This window comes from Girardinichthys multiradiatus, chromosome X (assembly GCF_021462225.1).
Source record: "Girardinichthys multiradiatus isolate DD_20200921_A chromosome X, DD_fGirMul_XY1, whole genome shotgun sequence".
In the NCBI taxonomy this organism is placed as follows: Eukaryota; Metazoa; Chordata; class Actinopteri; order Cyprinodontiformes; family Goodeidae; genus Girardinichthys; species Girardinichthys multiradiatus.
This window is the reverse complement of record NC_061817.1, coordinates 17690003-17712499: the sequence shown is the minus strand read 5'-3', so window position 1 is coordinate 17712499 and position 22497 is coordinate 17690003. Positions and strand designations below refer to the sequence as shown.

The 22497-nt window shown below is 38.2% G+C and overlaps 1 protein-coding gene across 1 annotated transcript in view; it reads left to right on the top strand.

The window, feature by feature from the left end:
- Nucleotides 1–22497, top strand: part of LOC124862209 (voltage-dependent P/Q-type calcium channel subunit alpha-1A-like) — a 108567-nt gene that overhangs the window by 61501 nt on the left and 24569 nt on the right. The window contains exons 34-42 of the mRNA XM_047356033.1: nt 3485–3601; nt 4728–4793; nt 5017–5114; nt 5233–5383; nt 6000–6127; nt 7406–7502; nt 13080–13185; nt 18167–18274; nt 20710–20813. Of these exons, the coding sequence (XP_047211989.1) occupies nt 3485–3601; nt 4728–4793; nt 5017–5114; nt 5233–5383; nt 6000–6127; nt 7406–7502; nt 13080–13185; nt 18167–18274; nt 20710–20813 (975 nt within the window). The remainder of the gene's footprint in view (nt 1–3484; nt 3602–4727; nt 4794–5016; nt 5115–5232; nt 5384–5999; nt 6128–7405; nt 7503–13079; nt 13186–18166; nt 18275–20709; nt 20814–22497) is intronic.

Here is a 22497-nt window from a genome sequence, read left to right as displayed (position 1 = left end):
TCACGCTCAGTGATTTCAAAGACATGTCTGGAAATATTATTTTAAAAATTAGCATTTTGTTTTTACTTCTTTTTACATACACTATATTGCTAAAAGTATTCACTCATATGGTTTCACACACATAGGAACTTTAGTAAGATCCTATTCTTATTAATTAATAGGACAACAGCTTCAACACATCTGAAAAGGCTTATTGGATTTATCCACTCTAATTCATCCCAAAGGTGTTTAATCAGGTTGAAGTCAGGACTCTCAGCAGGCCAGTCAAGATCTTTCAAACCAAACTTGCCCAGCTATGTCTTCATGGAAATTTCTTTGTGGAACAGGAAGGGGGTATCCTGAAACTGTTCCTACAAAACTGGGAGCATTAAATTGCCCAAAAATGTTTTTGTTTCCTGAAGTGCTACAAGTTATTTTCTGTGAAACTAAGGGAACGAGCCCAACACTTGAAAAACAGCACCAAACTTTACATTCCACACAATGCTGGCAAACAAGGGCTGTTCTCCTGGCACTTGTCAAAGCCAGACTTCTTGTCCATTGGATAAGAATTGTGCTTTACACATCTGATCCTATGTAATGCACTTACAAACCAATTTCCCGAAGGTCTCCACCCACTGTTCTTGAGCTAATGTGAAGGCCAGATGAAGTTTGGAGGTCTGTAGCTATTGACTCTGATGAACGTTTGTGACCTCTGCGCACTGTGCACCTTGGTCACATGACCTACCACTTTACAACTGGAACTATTGCACAGGTAGCATCCTATCTCGGGACCCGTCTAGAATTCCCTGAGACTGATACATTCTTTCACAAATGTTTGTAGGAGTATTCAATCTATGTGCTTGATTTTAGGCAACTATAGCCATGAATGTCACTGAAAGCCCTGATAATCTAAAGATGTGAAGAAATACTTTTGTCAATATAGTGTAATTATTATACTTTTTTTTGTTTTGATTGCAATTTGCAAACAAAGTGAGGGTAAATATGTAAGAGGGAGGGTAGAATAAAATTAGTCGTGAAAGCATGATGATGATTGAAAAGTTCTGTCTGTGAGAGTAAGAAATACCAGTGGTGCAAAGGTCTTTGGAAAAGCTGAAATTACAGTTGTTGAGCAGTAAAGGTTTAGTCTTGCTAAACCTTTTGCTGCTCTTGAAATTGCCATAAAGCAGGCATGGTCCAGCATGACAATCTGAATGTAAAAAAAAAAACAAATACAACTACTGCATTTATTAAAAAAAGCAAATTATCATGCTACTCCTACGTAAATATCACATATTGTGATGACGGTATTGTATTAGTTGCTAAAGTATTGCTTCTAATTATTGTTGTTTTAATTCTAATGTACAAACTGAGAACAAACCTAAGAGGAAATGTGTGAATGCTTTGGAAGTTTTACTGTTTTACATACTCATGAAGCAACGTTTTATTTATTTTTAATTGTAGATGTTTAATCCATGTTTAATAGAAAGCATTTGGTTAAAATCTAAATTTAGTTTCTTCTAAAAGGCCAAGGAGCCAGCGGGCCATTTTAAAGGTTTCAGAAGTAGCAGTGTTTTAAATATTATAAAACTGTCTTTTAGACAAGTCTTTTAGATAAGTTCTGTGCATTGATTGCTGGTCTTAGGTTCTGAGAAAATGCTTGCACACTCTTTAGAAAGTCACCCAGATGAATTTAAACCACAGAAACTATATAGGCAAAATGTAGATGGTTTTAAAACCATGAATATTTCCAAATGGAGGTTGCTGTACCTTGAAACTTTGCACCTGCCCAATGCTTGTAATGAAATCAAGACCAGTTGGAGGAAATCCATACCATATAATTCTGTTTTTTGTTATTATTGTTATTATTTTTCTTATGAGTTTCATAAAGTTGTACAAAATCTATACACTGAGACCTGCTATTGTACTGCTTTTTTTGATGTTATGACCATTGATTTTTGTCTTGTTTTTTTATCTTTTCACATGCTTTCTTTAAATCGTCTACACACTTTACGACGACCTTCTGTAATCTACTTTGCCCTGTCCCCCTTCTCTCCCCCTCGACTTGTTCCTGTGATTTCGCCCAATCAAAATGCACTATGAATCTTCTGTGTTCCACCCATGACAACCGGCTTGGTCAATCTCTCTGGTTGTTCTGCGAATCAACCAAAAACCCCAAACATTTGCTGCTATAAACCATATGTCTGCAACATCCACATGTAGATGGTTTGTAATTTTCTTTGGAGATCTTATTTTGCTGCATGTGTTTTATCGGCACCCCAGCTAGTGTTATGTTTGTAAATTGTGCATGCTGTGATTGACTCACTCACAACACTCACTGTACATCCTTTACTGAGAACTCGAGCACAGTTTGTAAAGGATTAAGACACTATAAACTGCTACAGACTGGTACCTTCAACTATGTGAGCTCACAATATTCACATATTCACCCACACATCCAAAAGTGACTGGTAGATTTTTCTTTCCGCCAAGACAGTGACTCCAAAGCTATGCTCTTGGCAGGGAGAATAAGTGGTGCATGATGACCCTTGCATGCCTTTGGCAGCAGCTCTTTATTTTCACAACACACACAAACAACCACACATGAAGACACTCGCAGAGCGATGCACTAAATGCCATACAGTAACCTGCATGTGCTGCTGCCAGCATCTTTTCAGCGTTCAGTTCCAAACAGCAGTCTTTTGTTATTTTCTGTGATAAGCAGTGGAAGAACACAAACTGTAAGATGTTATACAAGCAAGAAAATCAAATAAAAGTAACAAAAATCAAATATAACAATTTATTGCAAATGTTAAAACTTAAGAAATCCTTTTTTGGATTTGGACTTTTGTTGCTCTTCTTTGATGGTGACATCTTTACTGTGTCTTATGTGACCTCTTCAGTCTGTTCAAATGACGCATGAGATGCTGTTAAATTTGCTTTTTTCTTCTGCATATGCATGGTGTGTGCTCGTCATGCTTTAAAAATCTGCATCTTTGCCTTGAGAGAATTAGTGCATTTGGTTGTCTTTGAAAGGAAATGTCCTGACATTCCTGCACTCGAACAGTTCACCTTCTCTGCCACATTTACTAATAACTTATTCCTAATTGGATGAAGCTAGTTAGAATTGAATGGTTTCTTTCCCCCTCTTGTGTTGCATTGTTTTGTTTGCCCGATCTACTGGATATGAATAGCTTGTTGGAGCCTTGCTGACATGTGTTTGGTTTGCTTTGACTTGTATGACTCCTTATTATTTTCTTTCTCTTTGCTTTCAATTCTTTAATAAGTTGAGTTTTGTTTTTTTCCCTCTAATTTATGTTTTTATTCTTTTAAGTATATATGGTAGAATTTGCTGCAAAACTAACTACTGTTTTATTTTGTTCCAACCCCAATTCCTCTTTTCTGCCCCTCTTTTGCCTACTTCATTTTCCTCTCTCTCCTTGTTCTTTTCTTTTTTCCAACCTCCCCATCTATCTTTATCTCTGGTCATGATGTGGCTGTGCTGTAGGATAATTTCATCAACTTAAGTTTCCTAAGGCTGTTCAGGGCAGCTCGTCTCATCAAGCTACTGAGGCAGGGAGAAACCATTCGTATCCTGCTCTGGACCTTTGTTCAGTCTTTCAAGGTTTGCTTTTAATTACACAGCATAATGTATGCTGAAACTATATGCATTCATTTGTGATAACATATACCATTGCCATAAATATTGCATATAGCTTTTAAAAAATGCTTAACACTGAAACATCTGTATACTATTCTGCAAGACTATTTATTAAATAATACACTCAGTGACAAAAACAAGTACTTTATATTTATTTGTTTCTCATGAATCACAATCAATTTCTTTTATAAATGTGATTAAATGCCATAAAATACAGTTAATACACTGTTAAATACAGTTAGCCACCTTAAGACAAATGTCCCCAAATCCATTCTTCCATGAACATGTCAGATATCCAGAAAGCAATGTGCACAGTCAACATTGTAGTTATCTTAACTGCCGTTCTACTAAAGTGCCAGTTTCAGATATCCCCAAGCATACGTGTCCTATCTGAACTGAATTTTGCAGATTTCTGATGCAGAATATCTCTTAGGACAACCTTGCATTACAGAAATTCACAACCCTTGTATTATAAGTTTTATTTTGCATATCTGAGAAGCAAGAAAAAAAATCAGTGTCAGGTAAATACTTCATCTCAATAACTCAAGAAATAAATAAACTGATAGTAAATGTTTAACATTATTGTATATGCAATATTATAACATATTAGCCTAACAGGTAAAAATATATATATATAATTACAGACTGTTAGACTTCCTCACAGATATCTGAAAACAAGTCTCTTGTGTTGAGACTTCTTTATCTGATACTCACAATGTTGCTTGGTAGTAAGAAATGGAAGTGGATGTCCAAAGCTTTAAGCCCAATACAGATAAAAAGGTAAGAAACAAAATGCATCCTAAAGTTACAGATATTTAAAAAAATGTGAATCATTAATTGTGTATAAGAAGAAATTTCTTCTGGATATCTGAAGAAATATGCATATCTTCTGTGCATTTATTCTAGGCATTAAATGTTAAAATCTTCGCATTAAAGGAAACCTTAAACATAGTTTTCACTAGAAAAGGCTAATAAAACTAATATTAAGACAGACTAAATTTTTAGGTTTAAAAGGTGATTGTGGTCTGCTTGTTGTGGTTTAATTACTGTACATGTCACATAAATTTCTGTTATATGTGTTCCTCCTTAGGCGCTACCTTATGTCTGCCTTCTCATTGCCATGCTGTTTTTCATCTATGCCATAATCGGGATGCAGGTGGGTGATAGCCTTTACCTAACTTTTCCTACAAGGTTTTAAAGATGCATTTAAGATCATTTACTTTGTGAATTTACAGTGTGGAACAATGTACTGACAAATGATGAGAATGGAAGTAATATTATAGCAGTTGTGTCAACATTATGTGTTTTTAGATTTATTTGAAGGATTCCTCTTAAAATGTTTTTAATGGTAATGATATGAATTTGAATTTGTTTGGCAGCTATTTGGGAATATTGCTATTGAGGAAGATGGAGAGAGTGCCATCAACGAACACAACAACTTCAGGACCTTTGTGCAGGCTTTGATGCTTCTCTTTAGGTGCTTATTTGCATGTGTTTGAACTCCACAGTAAGAGTGGATATCTTTATATGCAGTAAAGTATGCATAAATTCATAGAAACTTTGAACAGATCATGTGAATTTTTGTGCATTTGAAGGAGTGCAACAGGGGAGGCGTGGCATGACATTATGCTGGCTTGTCTCGGGGGTAAGGAGTGTGACCCCCTGTCAGGAAACACAGCGCCAGAGTGTGGCAGCCAGGTGGCCTACCTCTACTTTGTCTCCTTCATCTTCTTCTGTTCGTTCTTGGTGAGCACGCAATTTAAAGCTTAACATTCTTCTTTAACATTTGTGTCTTACTGAAGTATTTGCACCTCTTTTCACATTTTATCAGACTACAACCAAAAACATATTATTTAACTGGATCATGTATGTACATGACACAGCAGATGTTCTAGTCAGAAGAGAGCACAATTTCTTTCATTTTAGGCCTCCAAGTAAAATGCTCTGCATGGTAGAAATCTAACACTGCACATCAGCTTAAAAACAACATGTCTACTGTAACACATAGTGGTGGCAGCATCATGATGTGGTGATTTCTTTCTTCAGCTGGTTTCATACCTATTTCAAATGGGGCAAGACTTGACAATTAAATTTCTCAAAAGCTTCAATTCAATCTGGCTACGCTTGAGCTATTTTGCCAAGAACAGGCAAAAAATCCAGTCTCTACGTCTGCAAAGCTGGTAGAGATAACAAAATGGTGATAAAATCTAAAAACGTTTAGGCAGTATAACTTTAACTGCATTTGAAAGAAATCCAAGGTTTCAACTCAGGATGCAGGAATCATTTGACTGATTGTAAGATATTGTTTGTCAAACTGAATGGTTAACTTCTCTTTCTTCTATGTGTATGCATGTATGTGCAGATGCTGAATCTGTTTGTAGCCGTCATTATGGACAACTTTGAGTACCTGACAAGAGATTCTTCCATTCTGGGGCCTCACCACCTCGATGAGTATGTAAGGATATGGGCCGAGTATGATCCTGCCGCCTGGTGAGTGCTGACATGCATACACCCAGCTGCAAACAGACACATACGCAAACAACAATAATTCATATTTGCATTACTATAAGTACGAAGCATACCCTGAAAGATGCCTTTTATAGCTTATATATATATCACACACACAGGTTGCGATTTTGCATTCAGATCTGGTAAATGATTGTTCTAACAAGTTTGCTCACACAGGGATTCTCGCCAGGGTCTGTGGTCACCTCAGAGTAACTCTGTGACCATTTTTCTTTCTGATAAAAAGAAAATCTAATTTGCAAATGTCTTTAGAAGAAATAAAGCTGTTAAGATCACAGGGCCCAGCTTGTCACAACAAAGTGAACTGCTTGTCAAATAGCTGCAAGGGGGCTGTAACAGATTTGAGTATAACCACATGGGACCTCTGGTTATCTCCATCACACTGTACAGCCCTTAATTTTTCCTCTCTTGCCCTCCTCCTTCCACTGTGAAGTATTCCTATATATATCTTTCACCTGTTTCTAATCTCCATGCCTCTACTGGAATCGGCATACTGGCAAAAACTTAATGTGGCTGTGCCTACACTCCACACCAACCTTCCCTTTAATGTGAATATCTGCTGCAGACATGCTAAGTTTCATGGTATCAGTATTCCAGATCCTGTGTGTTCCCCATTCCTCTCCTGCAGACTCTTTTAAACTATTAAGAAGTAAAAAGACTTGAAGGGCTAAAACCAAATTGGTAGAAAAGGTTTGAGAATACTTTTTTTATTGTCAGTTTTATTGAAATTTAATGATAAAGGAGCTAAGTCTGGGTAGATTTGCTTCTTGAATAGCTATGGCTATGTTAATCATTGTTCTTATATTGCACAATGTTTGAGAAGACTTCCTTTTCTACAAAACATGCACAGAGAAAAAAACAAGAAGCAACAACAAACAGCTAACAATAAACATGTATTTAAGAGGGAGGGGCTCCTCACATCACATGCAGCTATTAGGTAATTATAAAGCACATGCTGTCCTAGCCTGTGTACTATTTCTTCAATTGCATTGTTTATAAACAGCAACTCTCTGGCCTAATACCAAGGGGCTTGCATTAAAGGTCTAAACAGCCATTTATTAAAAGCATGCACTGAAGTGATCTTTTTGTAATTTGTTATCTCAAGGATCATTTTTACAATACTGTAAAGTATTTTCTTGTTCTTGTTCGATCTTGTGTTCTTGCTCCCAATCTCCTCTCTTCTCTGTTTTTTCACTTTTCCTGTTTGTGTGCGTGTTTAACTCCCCTGTATTCTTCTTGCAGCGGGCGCATACATTATAAGGACATGTACAGTTTATTACGAGTTATCGACCCGCCTCTTGGCTTAGGCAAGAAATGCCCCCATAGGGTGGCCTGCAAGGTTTGACTCTCATTCAAATGAAACCTTCTCAACCACACTTGCTAGCCACGGCATCCAGGAATGGATTGAATGCTGCTTTTGTTTTTGATTTGTTTTTTTTTGTTTTTTCTGTTCATTTAGTAGGTTTTCTTTTCTTTTCATTGCAACTTCTTTTCCACCATTATCAACTTGCATTCTGAACTGCTGAGAGAATGTGCAGGACAATGCAGACACCTAGAGAAGCATGTGAAATGCACAAACTGAAAACTTTAAGACGTTTTGCCATTCTAAACTGGATTTATTTTTATTTTCTTTGTATTTCTTTTGACTTCCTTTGGAGTTTTTCTTTTTGCTTGCTGTGGAGCCATGGCTTTAATATAGCAAGCTACGGGTGTCCACTGTAGTGTTGCATTGTTCTTGGTTTTGGGGGTTGGGGGAACAACAGAAACTGCATTGACACCCCTTCCACTTCCTCCCCTCTCTGATCAGACCAGACATAGCTTGTTGTCTTCTGTCAAGCTTTGCCCTGACTTTCTTTGGGAACACACACAAACATACACTGACAAACATACTGAACACCGGCATACACAAGCTTCAGTTCACCTGGTCAAAAATGCTGGTACAGTGAACCTTGATGTTTGTGGAGGGTGATTTCGATATTCAAAATGCATAAAGCATGTTAAATATCAATTAAAGATAAACAAAAATCATTTATTATTATTATTTCACGTAATACGAGTGCTTTAGCGATCAAAAACATTAGAAAGCAACATTTAAAAGAGATAAATGAAGTATTGCTGATAAATCATTGTAAATTCTCTCATTACTTAAATTCATATTCCACCCTGGGATTTCTGTAAAACACTGGTAAGAACAGTAGAACATTAAAGTAAGTGTTTAACACCAAGAAATTGAAAAACCTTCCTGAACAAGGAACAAGTACTTTATTCTTTTTGGAGATTAGAAGACCTGCACTACTATTTAGTTCAATGTAAGGATGAAAAACACATTTTTTTTTGGACAAGAAAATAAGAAGTGATTTTGAACACAACTGGTGCGAAAATTGCGGGCTATGGCACGCAACAAATATAAAATCACAGAGATTACAGCAACAAAGTTGAGTTTAGTAAGGGGGTCCATAAGCGTAAATTTACAAATGATTTGATTCAAAGGAGCATATTTCAAGGTATAGCTTGGGGAATGTTTTGCATCTAGACAAAAGAATGTGTTCATCAGAGTAACAACGAATTTTATTTAGCAAAATATAAATGGAAGGTATAGACTATAAAAGATATCAGTTATCCAAACATATATTTTTTTTCTTTTTGGAGATTAGTTAATCCTTGACTCACTTTTGGTTCACTTTAAACATTCAGAGAATATTTGGCTGTAGGAACAAACTTTAGTAGTTTTGGTTATCTGTTGCATAAAACACTCGTTTGTATGCCCAACTCAGTAGAAACATGACTAAATTTCAGCCTTCCGCTTTCATTTGCTATCTCCTTCTTTTTCTGACTCTCACATTTGAATTGAACAATGTACAAGAGAATATTTTAAGTCAAAAAAGCCACACTCCCACAGCCTCTCTAAGTCAAAAGCTTGTCCTCCTGCTGTCTATTTTTGTTTGTTTTGGTGAATTACCTCTCACTTTCTCTTGTATCTTTCTAATATCCTATTTTCAAATCTATACTTTAACTTAATCTACTTTCTGCCTCTCTCTCTCCCTCTCTTGATTTTGGTAACGGGGTGGTGGCACTGGCTGATGATGCAGTGGCAGGATCAGTTGCAGGGAAATGTATGACATGCTGAGACAAATGAGTCCTCCGCTGGGCCTAGGGAAGAGGTGTCCAGCACGGGTGGCCTACAAGGTCAGAAAGGCCCACCCCCACATCTCTATCAAAGCCTTCCTATGGGTGTCGTGGGGATTTGGGGGTGGTCTGTAAGGGAGGGACCAGGGATATAAGCGCTCAACGTGGTGTAAACTTTAGTGTCATTGTTTCTTTGGTTCTCTTTCTGTTTATTTTCGTGGAAAACTTGGGGTCGGCTGGTCGATGTTGTGGCCTTTGTGTGGTTGTGTAAAACTGGTGGGTGCAGGTAGCAGGATAGTTATTTCGAAGGGTTCCAGGCGGGGGCAGTGTATCCGCAGGAGGAGACGAGAAAGAGGGACCCTCTCAGCTCGTTTGCACTGGACAGGCAAGCTCACAAACACATACATGCAGGAACAGTACAGGTCACAATCGAAGTTATCATATTTAACTTTTTTTTAAATAATGAGATGATATTATATGTTGAGGTTATTGCAACTCTTTAAATAACCCAAACTTGTTATAGAAGGTGACATTGACAAAAAAAAAAAAAAAAACACTCCCTGATAGCATGCATGTGCAACGGGGCTTGGAAGGTCCATCAGACTTAATGTCCTCTGATTCGCTCACTCCTGTGGATGAGGCCGATAATCAAACATACACACTCACATACACAGAAACACAGGGAATTAGGTAACATCAACCTACACATAGATATTTTCTGCTATGTCTCATGGTAGAGAGAGCAGCAGGGCTTGTGTCAGTGATGTGTTTTCTTCAGGGAGCCTTTGGTTGCCATTCAGAAGCCGTTCTTTTTTCTGTCACCCTTCATGTAGCAGCTCCAAGCCCCTGAGCAGCCTTTTCTATCTGCAAGTCCGATCTCCTCTTTGTCCTTTGGTTTTGTCGTCAATGCAGTTCTATTCTGTTTCCAGCCCCCTTTCATCTCTGAATATTGCTGCTCCCCTCCCCACGCATACGCTCACCTGCCTTCTGCACGGCCGATAACCACCTACCTTACTTTTTTCCTCTGCACACACCCGTTTGTCAAATACCTCAGACACAAAGAGTCACTCATGAATTATTTCCAAAATAGAAGCATACAAAATGCTAACCACACTCATGTGAGCATATGTTTCCTTAACTCCTCCCGTGATCAGCTCCCATGAGAAATCACTGGCAGATCACTGTAAGCCTCCGGGGGGGGCAGCCAGCCAAACACCCTGTGGGCACAGGAGACCATTTCTATTCCCAACCATTGCTCCTTCATCAACAGACTTTGGGCAAATAGTGTTGACATTTTACTGTACTTACCCTTGCATATTAAATGGGACATAGACACAACTGGAATTAATAATAATGTGTCGTTCCTATGCTCACTTTATTTCCATAGGTTAATAAACTTTTACATCAAGATTATTGTCTTATCGGGTCATTCTCCTGAGTAAATACCTAATCTCACAAATAAAAGTTGAGATCACTACTATTTAAACCATGCTTTCTAAGTTTTATTGATCTCTTTCTAATTTATTTGTGGCTTTTAATTTTGACGCCAACCCCTGTCAATTTCTATTGCTACATCAGACGCACTCTCACTACCTCCTTTTTTGTCTGTTAGCTATTCGTTTTAAGACTACATGTATCGATGCAACTTAAGCTTTTTCACTTTGATTGGTATTACAATCACAAACTTTATCGTATTTCATTGTGTTTTTGTTTCTTAGACCAAAACAAAGTAGCGTATAATAGTAATTGAAGATATGAGGTATTCCATATACTTCGCAAATGAAAGTCTGAAAAGTGTGGCTTGTATGTTTATTCAATCCAAGTGAGTCAATATTTTTTAGAACAACCTGGCAATTCAGTTACAGCTGCAAGTCTTTTGAGGTATGGCTCTCTGAGCTTTGCACATCTGGAGATTAAAATGTTTGCCAATTCTTCATCGCAAAATTGGTTGACGTCAGTCAGAATGGATGGAGAACATCTATGAAGGCAAATAGTTGTTCTGGAATTTCTCTATAATGTCAGAGTAAAAGGAGTTAAATGAAAATGCATGCCACAACATTCAGATTTTTACTTATACTAGTATTTATACTACTATTCAAGTGTGCACTACTTTGTGTTGCTCTAACACGTACAAACCAAACAAAATGCCTTGTAGTTTGTGGTTGTAATGTGACAAAATGTGAAAGAGTTTGCAAGGCATTATAAGCGTCCTTCCTGATTGAAAGGAAATTTCTAACCCCTCTGTTCCCCTGCCTAACAGCAAAACATGCTTTACATGCATGATTTAATTCAATAATTTGTTCCTTGAACATTATTACTGGAACATTTCCAGACATGTGTTTCCAATCAGTTGGAATGATCTATTTAGCTCTATTGCTTTTCACTGTTGACTGTCTCTGTTTGGAGGAGAGACACCAGAGCCCTCAGGCAGGACTGCTTTTTACACACACAGCCAACCAAGAATGGTGATGTTTCTGTTTTTTCTGCTTCTTTTTAAATACATTGTTTTCTCTCTCTTATTTCTTTTTTTTTTTACTTTTGTTTATATTCACCACTTTAGGACCAACTGATTTTTGTTACTCTATCATCTCTGTCTCCTAAACTGTTCATTTCAGTTCTGATGTGTATTTTCTGGCACTTAATTTTTCACTTCATATTTTCTACATATGTTCAGTATATTTACCCCAAAAGCTACATATTTCCGTATCAAAGTAACACTTCCATGGAGATCTTTCCGTGCTTTTTCCTCCTACCGATTTCCAAAAGAACACTGCTCTCTCTCACCTGTTAACCCTCTTAACCTTAACCCTTTTTTCACACACTAGACCTAAAAAAAAAGAAACTATCAATGCAGCAAATTGCTTATGTGTCAGCACAACTACATTAAATGTTCTTGTTTTTATACCAACAACCACATTAAAACAACTCAAGCTCATTTCAGTGTCACCAACAATGAATTTTTGTGCACAACTACACAGCTGCTTGTCCTGTGAGACATTTTGTGTGTGCACGGCATGCTTGCTTGAGGACGGTATGTGCAAGAAGGACATGGGGAAATATGGAATGATGTAGATGCATTTAAATGAAATGTGCACGGGGAAAGCATGATGCAATGCATGAAAGGGCTTTTTGCCCTTTTGTTGTCTTTGTCCACCAAACACACAAGAGCATCATGCAGTTTGTGTGTTTTTCTGTCCTCTTCTAAAACTAGTCAACGAGACCTATAACAGATCAAACCAATAAATAAAAAAAACGAAGTCTTTTATTCCTTGAACTTTCCCTGAATTTGTTTTTGGTTTATTGGTTTATCAGCTGGTCTCAGTTGTTTTTACTTTGAACCTCCAAACCTTGAGGGGGAGCTCTAGGCAACACTAGGCACTGCTCAGCCTGTAATGCTATTGGTTTAAGACTCAATTGTTAAACCACCCTGTGAGGGCTTTTGAATGTCAGTATTTACATGATAAAAATGGCAGTTATGAAACAAATGAGTGTTAGCTGATAGACTCTTTGGTACTGACATGTTCTTTAATGCAATAAAAGGAACTAAGATATATTTGGTGGTATGTCTCACTAAAAATTAATTATATCTAATCTGAGCCATTACAGGTAGAGTTAGTTCCTACTATATATGCTGTGCAAAGCTCCTTCAATCTGAGGACCCTTGCCCTTCCCCCCTTTCCCAGCTCCCCTTCCAGCCACAAACCTTGTGGTTCTGTCACCTGGAGGTTCCACAAACACTTGCCTTACTTCCCAGTTACCTCACTGCTCACCTTCATTGGCTTTCTCACAGAGACTACTACGTATGGATCTGCCTGTGGGCGACGACAACACGGTCCACTTCAACTCCACTCTCATGGCTTTGATCCGCACAGCTCTGGATATCAAGATCGCCAAGGGTGTGTAATGTTTGAAATCACTTTCTCACTAGATGATACATCTAGCCCATGAGACAGGATAAGACGCATGATTTCAAAGAATGTGAAGAGATTTTAGCAGTATTTTGGGGAAAGCTAAAATGTCCCTTTTTTTTCTTACTAATAAAATCTCCACAAATTACAAACTGTTTTAAAAATTTTAATTGTCATAGAATAGTTCAGTTCAGATTTGACTTAACCTTGTATTATTTTTTTCCTGTCTAAATCTAAGTTGGGCCTGATTACAAATATTGTTGAAAACGCTTATGTTTTGTGTTTTTAAACATAGAATAAAGGTTTTAAAAATCTTAAAATTCAAAATTCGTCCTCTCATCAACGCACTCTCTTTTAACCTCAACATCAATAAAATGTTATCCACACAGAATGGGGGGTTGAAGTCAACTCACTAATGTCATGGCCCTGATTCATTTCAAAAGGTAGTCAGAAATCAGAAATCACTAGCTGGAAGGTGTTATACAGGTCCTTCTCAAAATATTAACATATTGTGATAAAGTTCATTATTTTCCATAATGTCATGATGAAAATTTAACATTCATATATTTTAGATTCATTGCACACTAACTGAAATATTTCAGGTCTTTTATTGTCTTAATACGGATGATTTTGGCATACAGCTCATGAAAACCCAAAATTCTTATCTCACAAAATTAGCATATCATTAAAAGGGTCTCTAAAAGATCTATGAACCTAATCATCTGAATCAACGAGTTAACTCTAAACACCTGCAAAAGATTCCTGAGGCCTTTAAAACTCCCAGCCTGGTTCATCACTCAAAACCCCAATCATGGGTATGACTGCCGACCTGACTGCTGTCCAGAAGGCCACTATTGACACCCTCAAGCAAGAGGGTAAGACACAGAAAGAAATTTCTGAACGAATAGGCTGTTCCCAGAGTGCTGTATCAAGACACCTCAGTGGGAAGTCTGTGGGAAGGAAAAAGTGTGGCAGAAAATGCTGCACAACGAGAAGAGGTGACCGGACCCTGAGGAAGGTTGTGGAGAAGGGCCGATTCCAGACCTTGGGGGACCTGCGGAAGCAGTGGACTGAGTCTGGAGTAGAAACATCCAGAGCCACCGTGCACAGGCGTGTGCAGGAAATGGGCTACAGGTGCCGCATTCCCCAGGTCAAGCCACTTTTGAACCAGAAACAGCGGCAGAAGCGCCTGACCTGGGCTACAGAGAAGCAGCACTGGACTGTTGCTCAGTGGTCCAAAGTACTTTTTTCGGATGAAAGCAAATTCTGCATGTCATTCGGAAATCAAGGTGCCAGAGTCTGGAGGAAGACTGGGAAGAAGGAAATGCCAAAATGCCAGAAGTCCAGTGTCAAGTACCCACAGTCAGTGATGGTCTGGGGTGCCGTGTCAGCTGCTGGTGTTGGTCCACTGTGTTTTATCAAGGGCAGGGTCAATGCAGCTAGCTATCAGGTGATTTTGGAGCACTTCATGCTTCCATCTGCTGAAAAGCTTTATGGAGATGAGGATTTCATTTTTCAGCATGACCTGGCACCTGCTCACAGTGCCAAAACCACTGGTAAATGGTTTACTGACCATGGTATCACTGTGCTCAATTGGCCTGCCAACCCTCCTGACCTGAACCCCATAGAGAATCTGTGGGATATTGTGAAGAGAACGTTGAGAGACTCAAGACCCAACACCCAAGGTGCCACAGGCTGATTGCCTCCATGCCACGCCGCATTGAAGCAGTCATTTCTGCAAAAGGATTCCCGTCCAACTATTGAGTGCATAACTGTACATGATTATTTGAAGGTTGATGTTTTTTGTATTAAAAACACTTTTATTTTATTGGTCGGATGAAATATGCTAATTTTGTGAGATAGGAATTTTGGGTTTTCATGAGCTGTATGCCAAAATCATCTGTATTAAGACAATAAAAGACCTGAAATATTTCAGTTAGTGTGCAATGAATCTAAAATATGTGAATGTTAAATTTTCATCATGACATTATGGAAAATAATGAACTTTATCACAATATGCTAATATTTTGAGAAGGACCTGTATAAGATTGTGGAACGATTATTTTTAAACCAGATAAGATCAAATGCTGTCCAGACTCATAAAGTAAACTGTAAAATAATAGCTCCCACTTTGATGTTGGTAGCGGTGAACACCTAGCCAATTGCAGTTTCTTACAGTATAAACAATTTCTGTTCTTTCTGCCACACTGTCACTGTTTCTTTTTATGGCACAGTTCCCAAAATGGACCCTGATAAATTATTTAAAATGGGGTGAGAGCTTCTTCTGTGTTCTTATAACCTGTTGTCAATGTTTTGTAAACAAACTCATTTAATACAACAGAGCAACTCAAGAAATGCAGCATGTCTTACTTCAAAATAAGAGTTTTAAAGACATAGGGTGTCAATCTTAAAGCACAAACTTTCAGATCCAAACTTCATAAGTAAAGCTTTACTTTAGCAGACAAAGCCACAAGCTGAAAGCAAGTGCATAGATAATTTGCATAGGTAATTTGTTTTTTTTTAATATTTTTTACATATTTCTTAAAATTGTCACTATGTCCTGACAGTATAATATGAAACAGATAATGTATGAAAAATGAAGCTCCTCTGGCTCCTCCCAGTGGTCTTACTGCCAATTGCAAAAATACATTGCTCCCGTTCAGAAACAACCAATCAGAGCCAGAAGGATTGTTTAAGGCAGTGTTAATCACATTTGTGTACACGCTGCTCACACCCCTCCCATGCACAACGCATACTGTCATTCAAGCTCAAGATTTCCAGTGTGCTGCAGCTGTGTTAATGGCGCTGTGCTAATGATTTGAGGACCAACTTTGTAGTCACAGTATGGGCAGGCCATCCTCAATGTAAAGCATATTGTTGATTTTCCGTCCCTACCAGTGAATGTGCCATAGCTGTTTATCTGCCGTCATCGGTGGCCCTACTTAGTAACCTGCGCGTTTACGGCAGGCTCCGCCGTGGGTGAGGGGCTGTGGAGGGAGGGCTGTAGTACAGCAGAGAGCAAGGGGAGGGACCTGTAAGGTCTGCTTGTTCAAATTTTCAGGCTAGGTCCATGGTTTTCACAGAACTCCCTACTGCATTTTTAACATTGTTAGATTTTATGCCATCTTGTTACATTTTTATGCCTTAACTTGTATGGCATGGCCTTTAGAATAAATTACCTATTCGGTATGTTATTGTAAGGATTTATGATTATTGATTATAAAGTCAGTCAGTCAGTCATTTTCTACTGCTTATTTCATAGTGGGTCGCGGGGGAGCTGGTGCCTATATCCAGCAGTCTATGGGCAGGAGGCGGGGTACACCATGGACAAGTCGCCAGTCCATTGCAGGGCAACACACAAACAACCATACACACACTCATTCATACACTTAAAAGCAATTTAGAGTGACCAATTAATCTAACAGGCATGTCTTTGGACTGTGGGAGGAAGCCGGAGTACCCGGTTAGGACCCATGCATGCACGGGGAGAACATGCAAACTCCATGCAGAACGACCCCTGGCCGGGAATCAAACCCAGGACCTTCTTGCTGCAAGGAGACAGTACTACCAACTGCGCCACCATGCAGCCCTTGATCATAAATATTTATCAAAAACTATAATTAAAAAACATAATTCAGAAGTAATCAATTCTAACCAAAAATCATTTCTTACAAATAGAAACCAGAGATACACTCTGGTGTTGTACTTATTGGGTTCACAACACTTAATAATTACAATTAGTTAATGGTCATTAATAATTCATATTTATTAACCAAAACCATGCTAAATGTCACTGTGTTATCAACCTTTTTATCGAATAGTGTTGAACACTAACCTTAGTTGACAGATAATCACTCTTACACAAATAAACACAAACACTGTCTCTTTATGTGAAAATGTATTAAACCAATAGTATTTTACAAGAGGGGTAAATTAACCAAAAATACGGATGTGCCCTGAGTGTAGATGAAGATCAAACCAGCAGTTTATGGACATAATTGGGAATAAAACAACACTTTGGATTGACTTGGAAAATAGAACAAAAATGATTAAACTGTGATAAACTGTGAAGGCTCCGTTGTTCCAGTGATGCGTCTTAATAGCACCCGTCAGCTGACAAAACAGTAGAACCAGTTCACATCGACATCATAAAGCGTGTAGGGCGGGTGTTATTGTAGTGGTCAGGTGTCCGTGAACAACTGAAAACAACCAACTTCACCTTCAAACTTCTTGTCCAACAAACAAGGAGGAAACAAAAAAAAAAACCTCTCTGGATTTATTTTAACCTGACGTGGACAATCCAGGTTCAGAGAGTAAAAACACTGCCTAGTTTTCCTTCATTCTGTTCACTTAACCAGGTGATTAGTCCCTGTGTATGTAAGTTTTTTACTTTCTGGACCTAGATTAGCCACCTCTGATTTTAACTTCACCTTGGGTAGCAGTGCAGTCTTTGATCAGGATATATATTTTCTGATCTCCTTATATCAGTAAAATTTTCAGCTTTGTCAAGCTCTTCCAGGAATGGCCAGTGTGGAATAAAAAAGTAAACCCGCCCGCGACCTTCTGTTTCTCCAGAGATTGCATCCTTGCATTGTATACACTCCGGCTGGAAGCGTTAGCTTCAGCCTGTATTTAGCACCTCTGCCGGTGATGTCAGACCTGCAATGCATACTGGGAGTTGTAGTAACAGTTAATTTCCTGTCAAAATGGACAATGGCCCAACATTATGGTTTAAAATTGAAGCGATTCCAGTTGGAGTCACAAACTGAATTGATCTTAACTACTGTAATACTAATAAACACCTTGTTTCTTTTTGTCTCCTTGTTTGTATGTCCTGTGTTTTCCTTTTTTATATAATTTTTTCTTTGTATTAATTATGTGTTTTGTGTGTTTAACATAAATAAACCCCGCTATTGGTTTGTACTTGCATGTTGGATGCATGCATTGGTCTTGTTATGAATATGTCTAGGTGGCATTGACAAGCATCAGATGGATGCGGAACTGAGGAAAGAGATGATGGCGATATGGGCCAACCTCTCCCAGAAAACTTTGGATTTGCTGGTCACACCACACAAGGGTAAGACACAGACTCGCGGCTTTGTCCAGCCACCCAGTCCTCCAACGATGATTTACTTCACACCACCTGAGGTCTGCTTTTCTCAGTCAGTTTCTGTCTCTTTTTCTGTCTCTGTTGCGACTGCACCCTCTGAATAAACTGGCAGATCCCCAGACATGTATTAACATACCTCCACCAGATAAAGAAACATAACAAACACATAAAAACACAACGCTTCACACAAAACAAACACAAACAAAAGACAACATAACTCCTATCCTACTATTTGTTGCTTTATCTGTGCCTGAAATCAGAGGGTGTCATACTATAGATAAACTCTCTATAGATGTCTTTTCACTCCAGGCAGTCAGAACCAATGTAAATAATTACCAATGAAATTAAATATAGCTTTCTATGTCTTAGAAATTATATTTATGGAGAAGACATTTGCATACATCCCAAACTATCAATAGTAAACCTTTTTGGCTCTCGTACTTTTTCCACCAAATCTGCTATCGTGCCAATATAGGAGCTAATGCTTACTTAGCATCAGTTTGTTTTCTGTTTGGACAACTACAGCACTGGCTCCACCTCCTTAAAATCAGTGCAGACTCATAACAAACACATAAACTCTTTGCTGGGACACACCAAAGAACTGCTTTGGTTAAATAGGACAACTCCAGAATAAAAACATTTGGGTCACCATGTTTGAATTTACTGATTAGCTCTGGCATGCAGTCTTCAAAATTCAAAACACTGCAAAAATTTAAAACTTTAACATTGATCTAAGTATGAAGCAGTTGTGCAATAAATTCTGGTCAGTGCATTTTTTAGAACCACATTCAAAATCTGTTTCCCTCAATTTATTAAAATATTAGAAATCAGATTTTTGCTTCACCAGCTGACATTTTTAGATTCTGCTCAATCCAAGGTATTTAATTCCAATATGCAATGCCAGTGGCAATTAGACAAGCAAATTTCTAAGGGTTTCTACTTGCTTTTTTTAAACTTGCTTCTTCGTGCTCCGTCCAGTGTGTTCAAGCTGCCTCCCTGCTTCCTGCTCCCTAATATAAAAGACTCAGCTACCTTAACAGCCCTTCATCAAGTGATATTTAGGTTTTCATGATCCGTCTGTTAATTCTGGGTAAACATCTATAAGATATAGGAAGATGAGGACTGGGAAACACTGCTCAACAGAAACTTAGAATACAGAGAGGGAATTAAACGCATAAACTACAAGCATTCAAAGTCATATAATGCAGTTCCTCTCTTGCTGCAATTAATAGTTTTTCAGCACTTTTTTAAAGAAGTACTTCAGCATCAACTCTAGAACTGGAGATAGCACTGGTACCACTTTATTGGAAAACCCTAAATCAGTGGTACATATACAAGTGTTGGATTGTGAGGCCCCTGTACTGATACCCAGAATGATGTTTGATATACTCCAGTTTCCAAATTACATGGTTTTGTTTATAGGTTCATCCCGGTGCAAACATACACTCAACTATAAAATGGGAAAAAATAGTTGGATGACTATAATGCTCAAGATAAACTGGTAAATACTTGTACTGCATGCTTGGGCGGATACTTTGATTTGGAAATGTTTCTTTATGTTAGTTATAATGGAAGCATCCCCTGAGTTAAGTCAATTTCTAGTGCTGTTTGTGGTTTAAAAGATTGACAATTGCTAGTGCATGAATTTTGCTATAAAAAAAAAACTTGATAGAATGATAGAATAATGCATTTGTACTGGCAATGTCATAGGGACTGCATGGCATTTTGTTTAAAATAACAAGCACAACTTACAGTGGATATAAAAAGTCTGCACACACCTGTTAAAATGCCAGGTTTTGTGAAAAAAAGAGACCAATATGAATTATTTCAGAATGTTTTCAACACATAATGTTCCACATATCCTGTAAATTTAACTGAAAAACAAACAAATCTGTTGGAGAGATAAATATGAAAAAAGAAAAAAAAGCTGTAAAATCCTTGTTGCATAAGTGTACAGACCTCTAACCTAAACTTAACATTTTGGAATGGCTTAGCCAGAGTTTAGATATATATCTAAAAGAGAATCAGTGGAATCACTGTAAGAAGGCAACATTTATGCAACCCGGTCAATGCAGCTTTTTTTGTTCGGCTTTTTTTCAAATCTTTACAAATTTGTTTGATTTCCAGTTGAATTGTACGAGATAAATGTCACATTATTTAAAAAATGTTCTGAACTTATTGATCGTGTTTTTTTTTGTTTTTTAGAGCCATTCTATTTGAGGAAACATTTTACAATTTTCTATCCATCTGTCAGTGAAAAGACTGCTCCATCTGTGTATGTTGCTGTGTGGTAAAGCGCAGGTTGCACTTTGTGTGCATGCCTCGCTCTTCTTTACCATCCCCCATGCTCAGGGTCCATACCAAAGTGTCTAATCGTGCAGGGTAACTTGTCATTCTCTCAGCAGCAACAGACCTGACTGTGGGGAAAATCTACGCGGCCATGATGATCATGGAGTATTATCGGCAGAGCAAGATCAAACGATCCCAGGCTCTTCGTGATGAACAGGTACTGCAGTCTCTAGTAAAGTAATGCCCTGCCTGCATTTGAGCCCCTGAATTAAAAGGCAGACTGACGCGCTGAAATAAAGACCACAGGTGTGTAGATTTCTACAAATGGGGGCTGTGACGGGCTCTGTTCCAATCAGGACTTCCTATTCAATAACCGAAAAGCCACAAGAAAGACTTTGTGATCAAATGCTTCCATTTGGGGAAAAGCATTCTGCAAACACGTTGCTGCCATCTTGTGGCTAAAGTCCATTAAAATAAATTTATTGTTGAAATTTTGGTGGTGTGAAAGTTTAAAACTGAACCTTTCACAGAATTTAAAGCTCTGAATGAGACATCCAGGTAAAATTTTGTTTAGCCATAAGTGTTGTCACAGCCCTAATGTGTCCATACCTGAGTAATACTGACTGCCTGCAATAATACTGCATCTGCTGACCTTTCAGTACCTGAGCTTGTAACCGTGGACTGTTTGCCCTGCATAAAAGCACTCTCCCTTACCCTTAAACTCAGCATTCAAGCATTTGTCAAAGAAGTGGAGTGACCACTCTCTACACAGTGGATATTGTATTTAATAATTTTTCACATGAAGGTGTTTGGAAACATTAGAGGACCTCTTTTCTGAGTGGAAAGGTTTTGCTTCTTGACAGGATTATGCTACTGTATTTGCAGTATTTGCCTGCTTCACATAACTGCATGTGGTAATATAACCATTAGGCGTCTTTTTTTTTCTCATTTGTTCCCTTTGACTCTAACCACACACAATGTCCCACATTCCCGCATTCATTTGTCTTTATTATTTGTTCTTCTCACCATCTCATCTCACTGTCTCATTTGGTTGTTACACAGTAACGTATTGGTCTGTGCTTTTAGACCCATTGCAGCATGACGTCAGGAGCACCAGCTCCACCTCTTGATCTCCCACTGGTTGTCAAAAAAGCCACATTGCTGTATTAAAACAGAGAGTGAAACTTAAAGAAATATTAAAAAGTTGAAATACCAAAAAAGCTGTTATTGCATGAATACACACTGACGTTTATTAACCGAACTGTGGGAGCCTTCAGATCATAGTTGTGTGTGCCATCTAATTTTTAATTACAGCAGTATCACTTGTTACATAAAATCCTTAAGCACCAAGCTGAAGCTTATAGCCACCTTCTGGTCTCCCTCTTTCTCTGCACAGTGAAGCAGTAGCCAGGTCAGGGAATTTGAATTTGGTTGGGGGCATGAACAGCCTGTTGGTAATTGGTCAAATTTAATATACGATATCCACTCGGCTCATCTTTAAACTGGACAGTTTTCAATGGCAGTAATTGCCAGCCTTGGTAGCTATAGCTATAAATATCCCCAATAGTTTTCGTTGGCGAAAATATAACTTCACATACTGTATGTTTTGTGGCATTTATTACAGTCAAAACTATGATCTAAATAGCTCTAGGGGCTAATTTACCTCAGCATTTCAACTGCAGCGGAATCTAACGGCGAATGTATCTGCACTAGCAAGGCACATCTTCGGTTCAGAGGGTTGGTTAGGGACCATCTAACTGTTCATTAAAATATGCATTCTCTGACACCTCAAACTATAAAAGCTCATGTACATGCCCCAGGGAAAGCCAATTATAATATCCAACAATGTGTCTGCTTTCAGAGCATCCTGTATAAAGTCACAGGTAATGGATAACATTTGT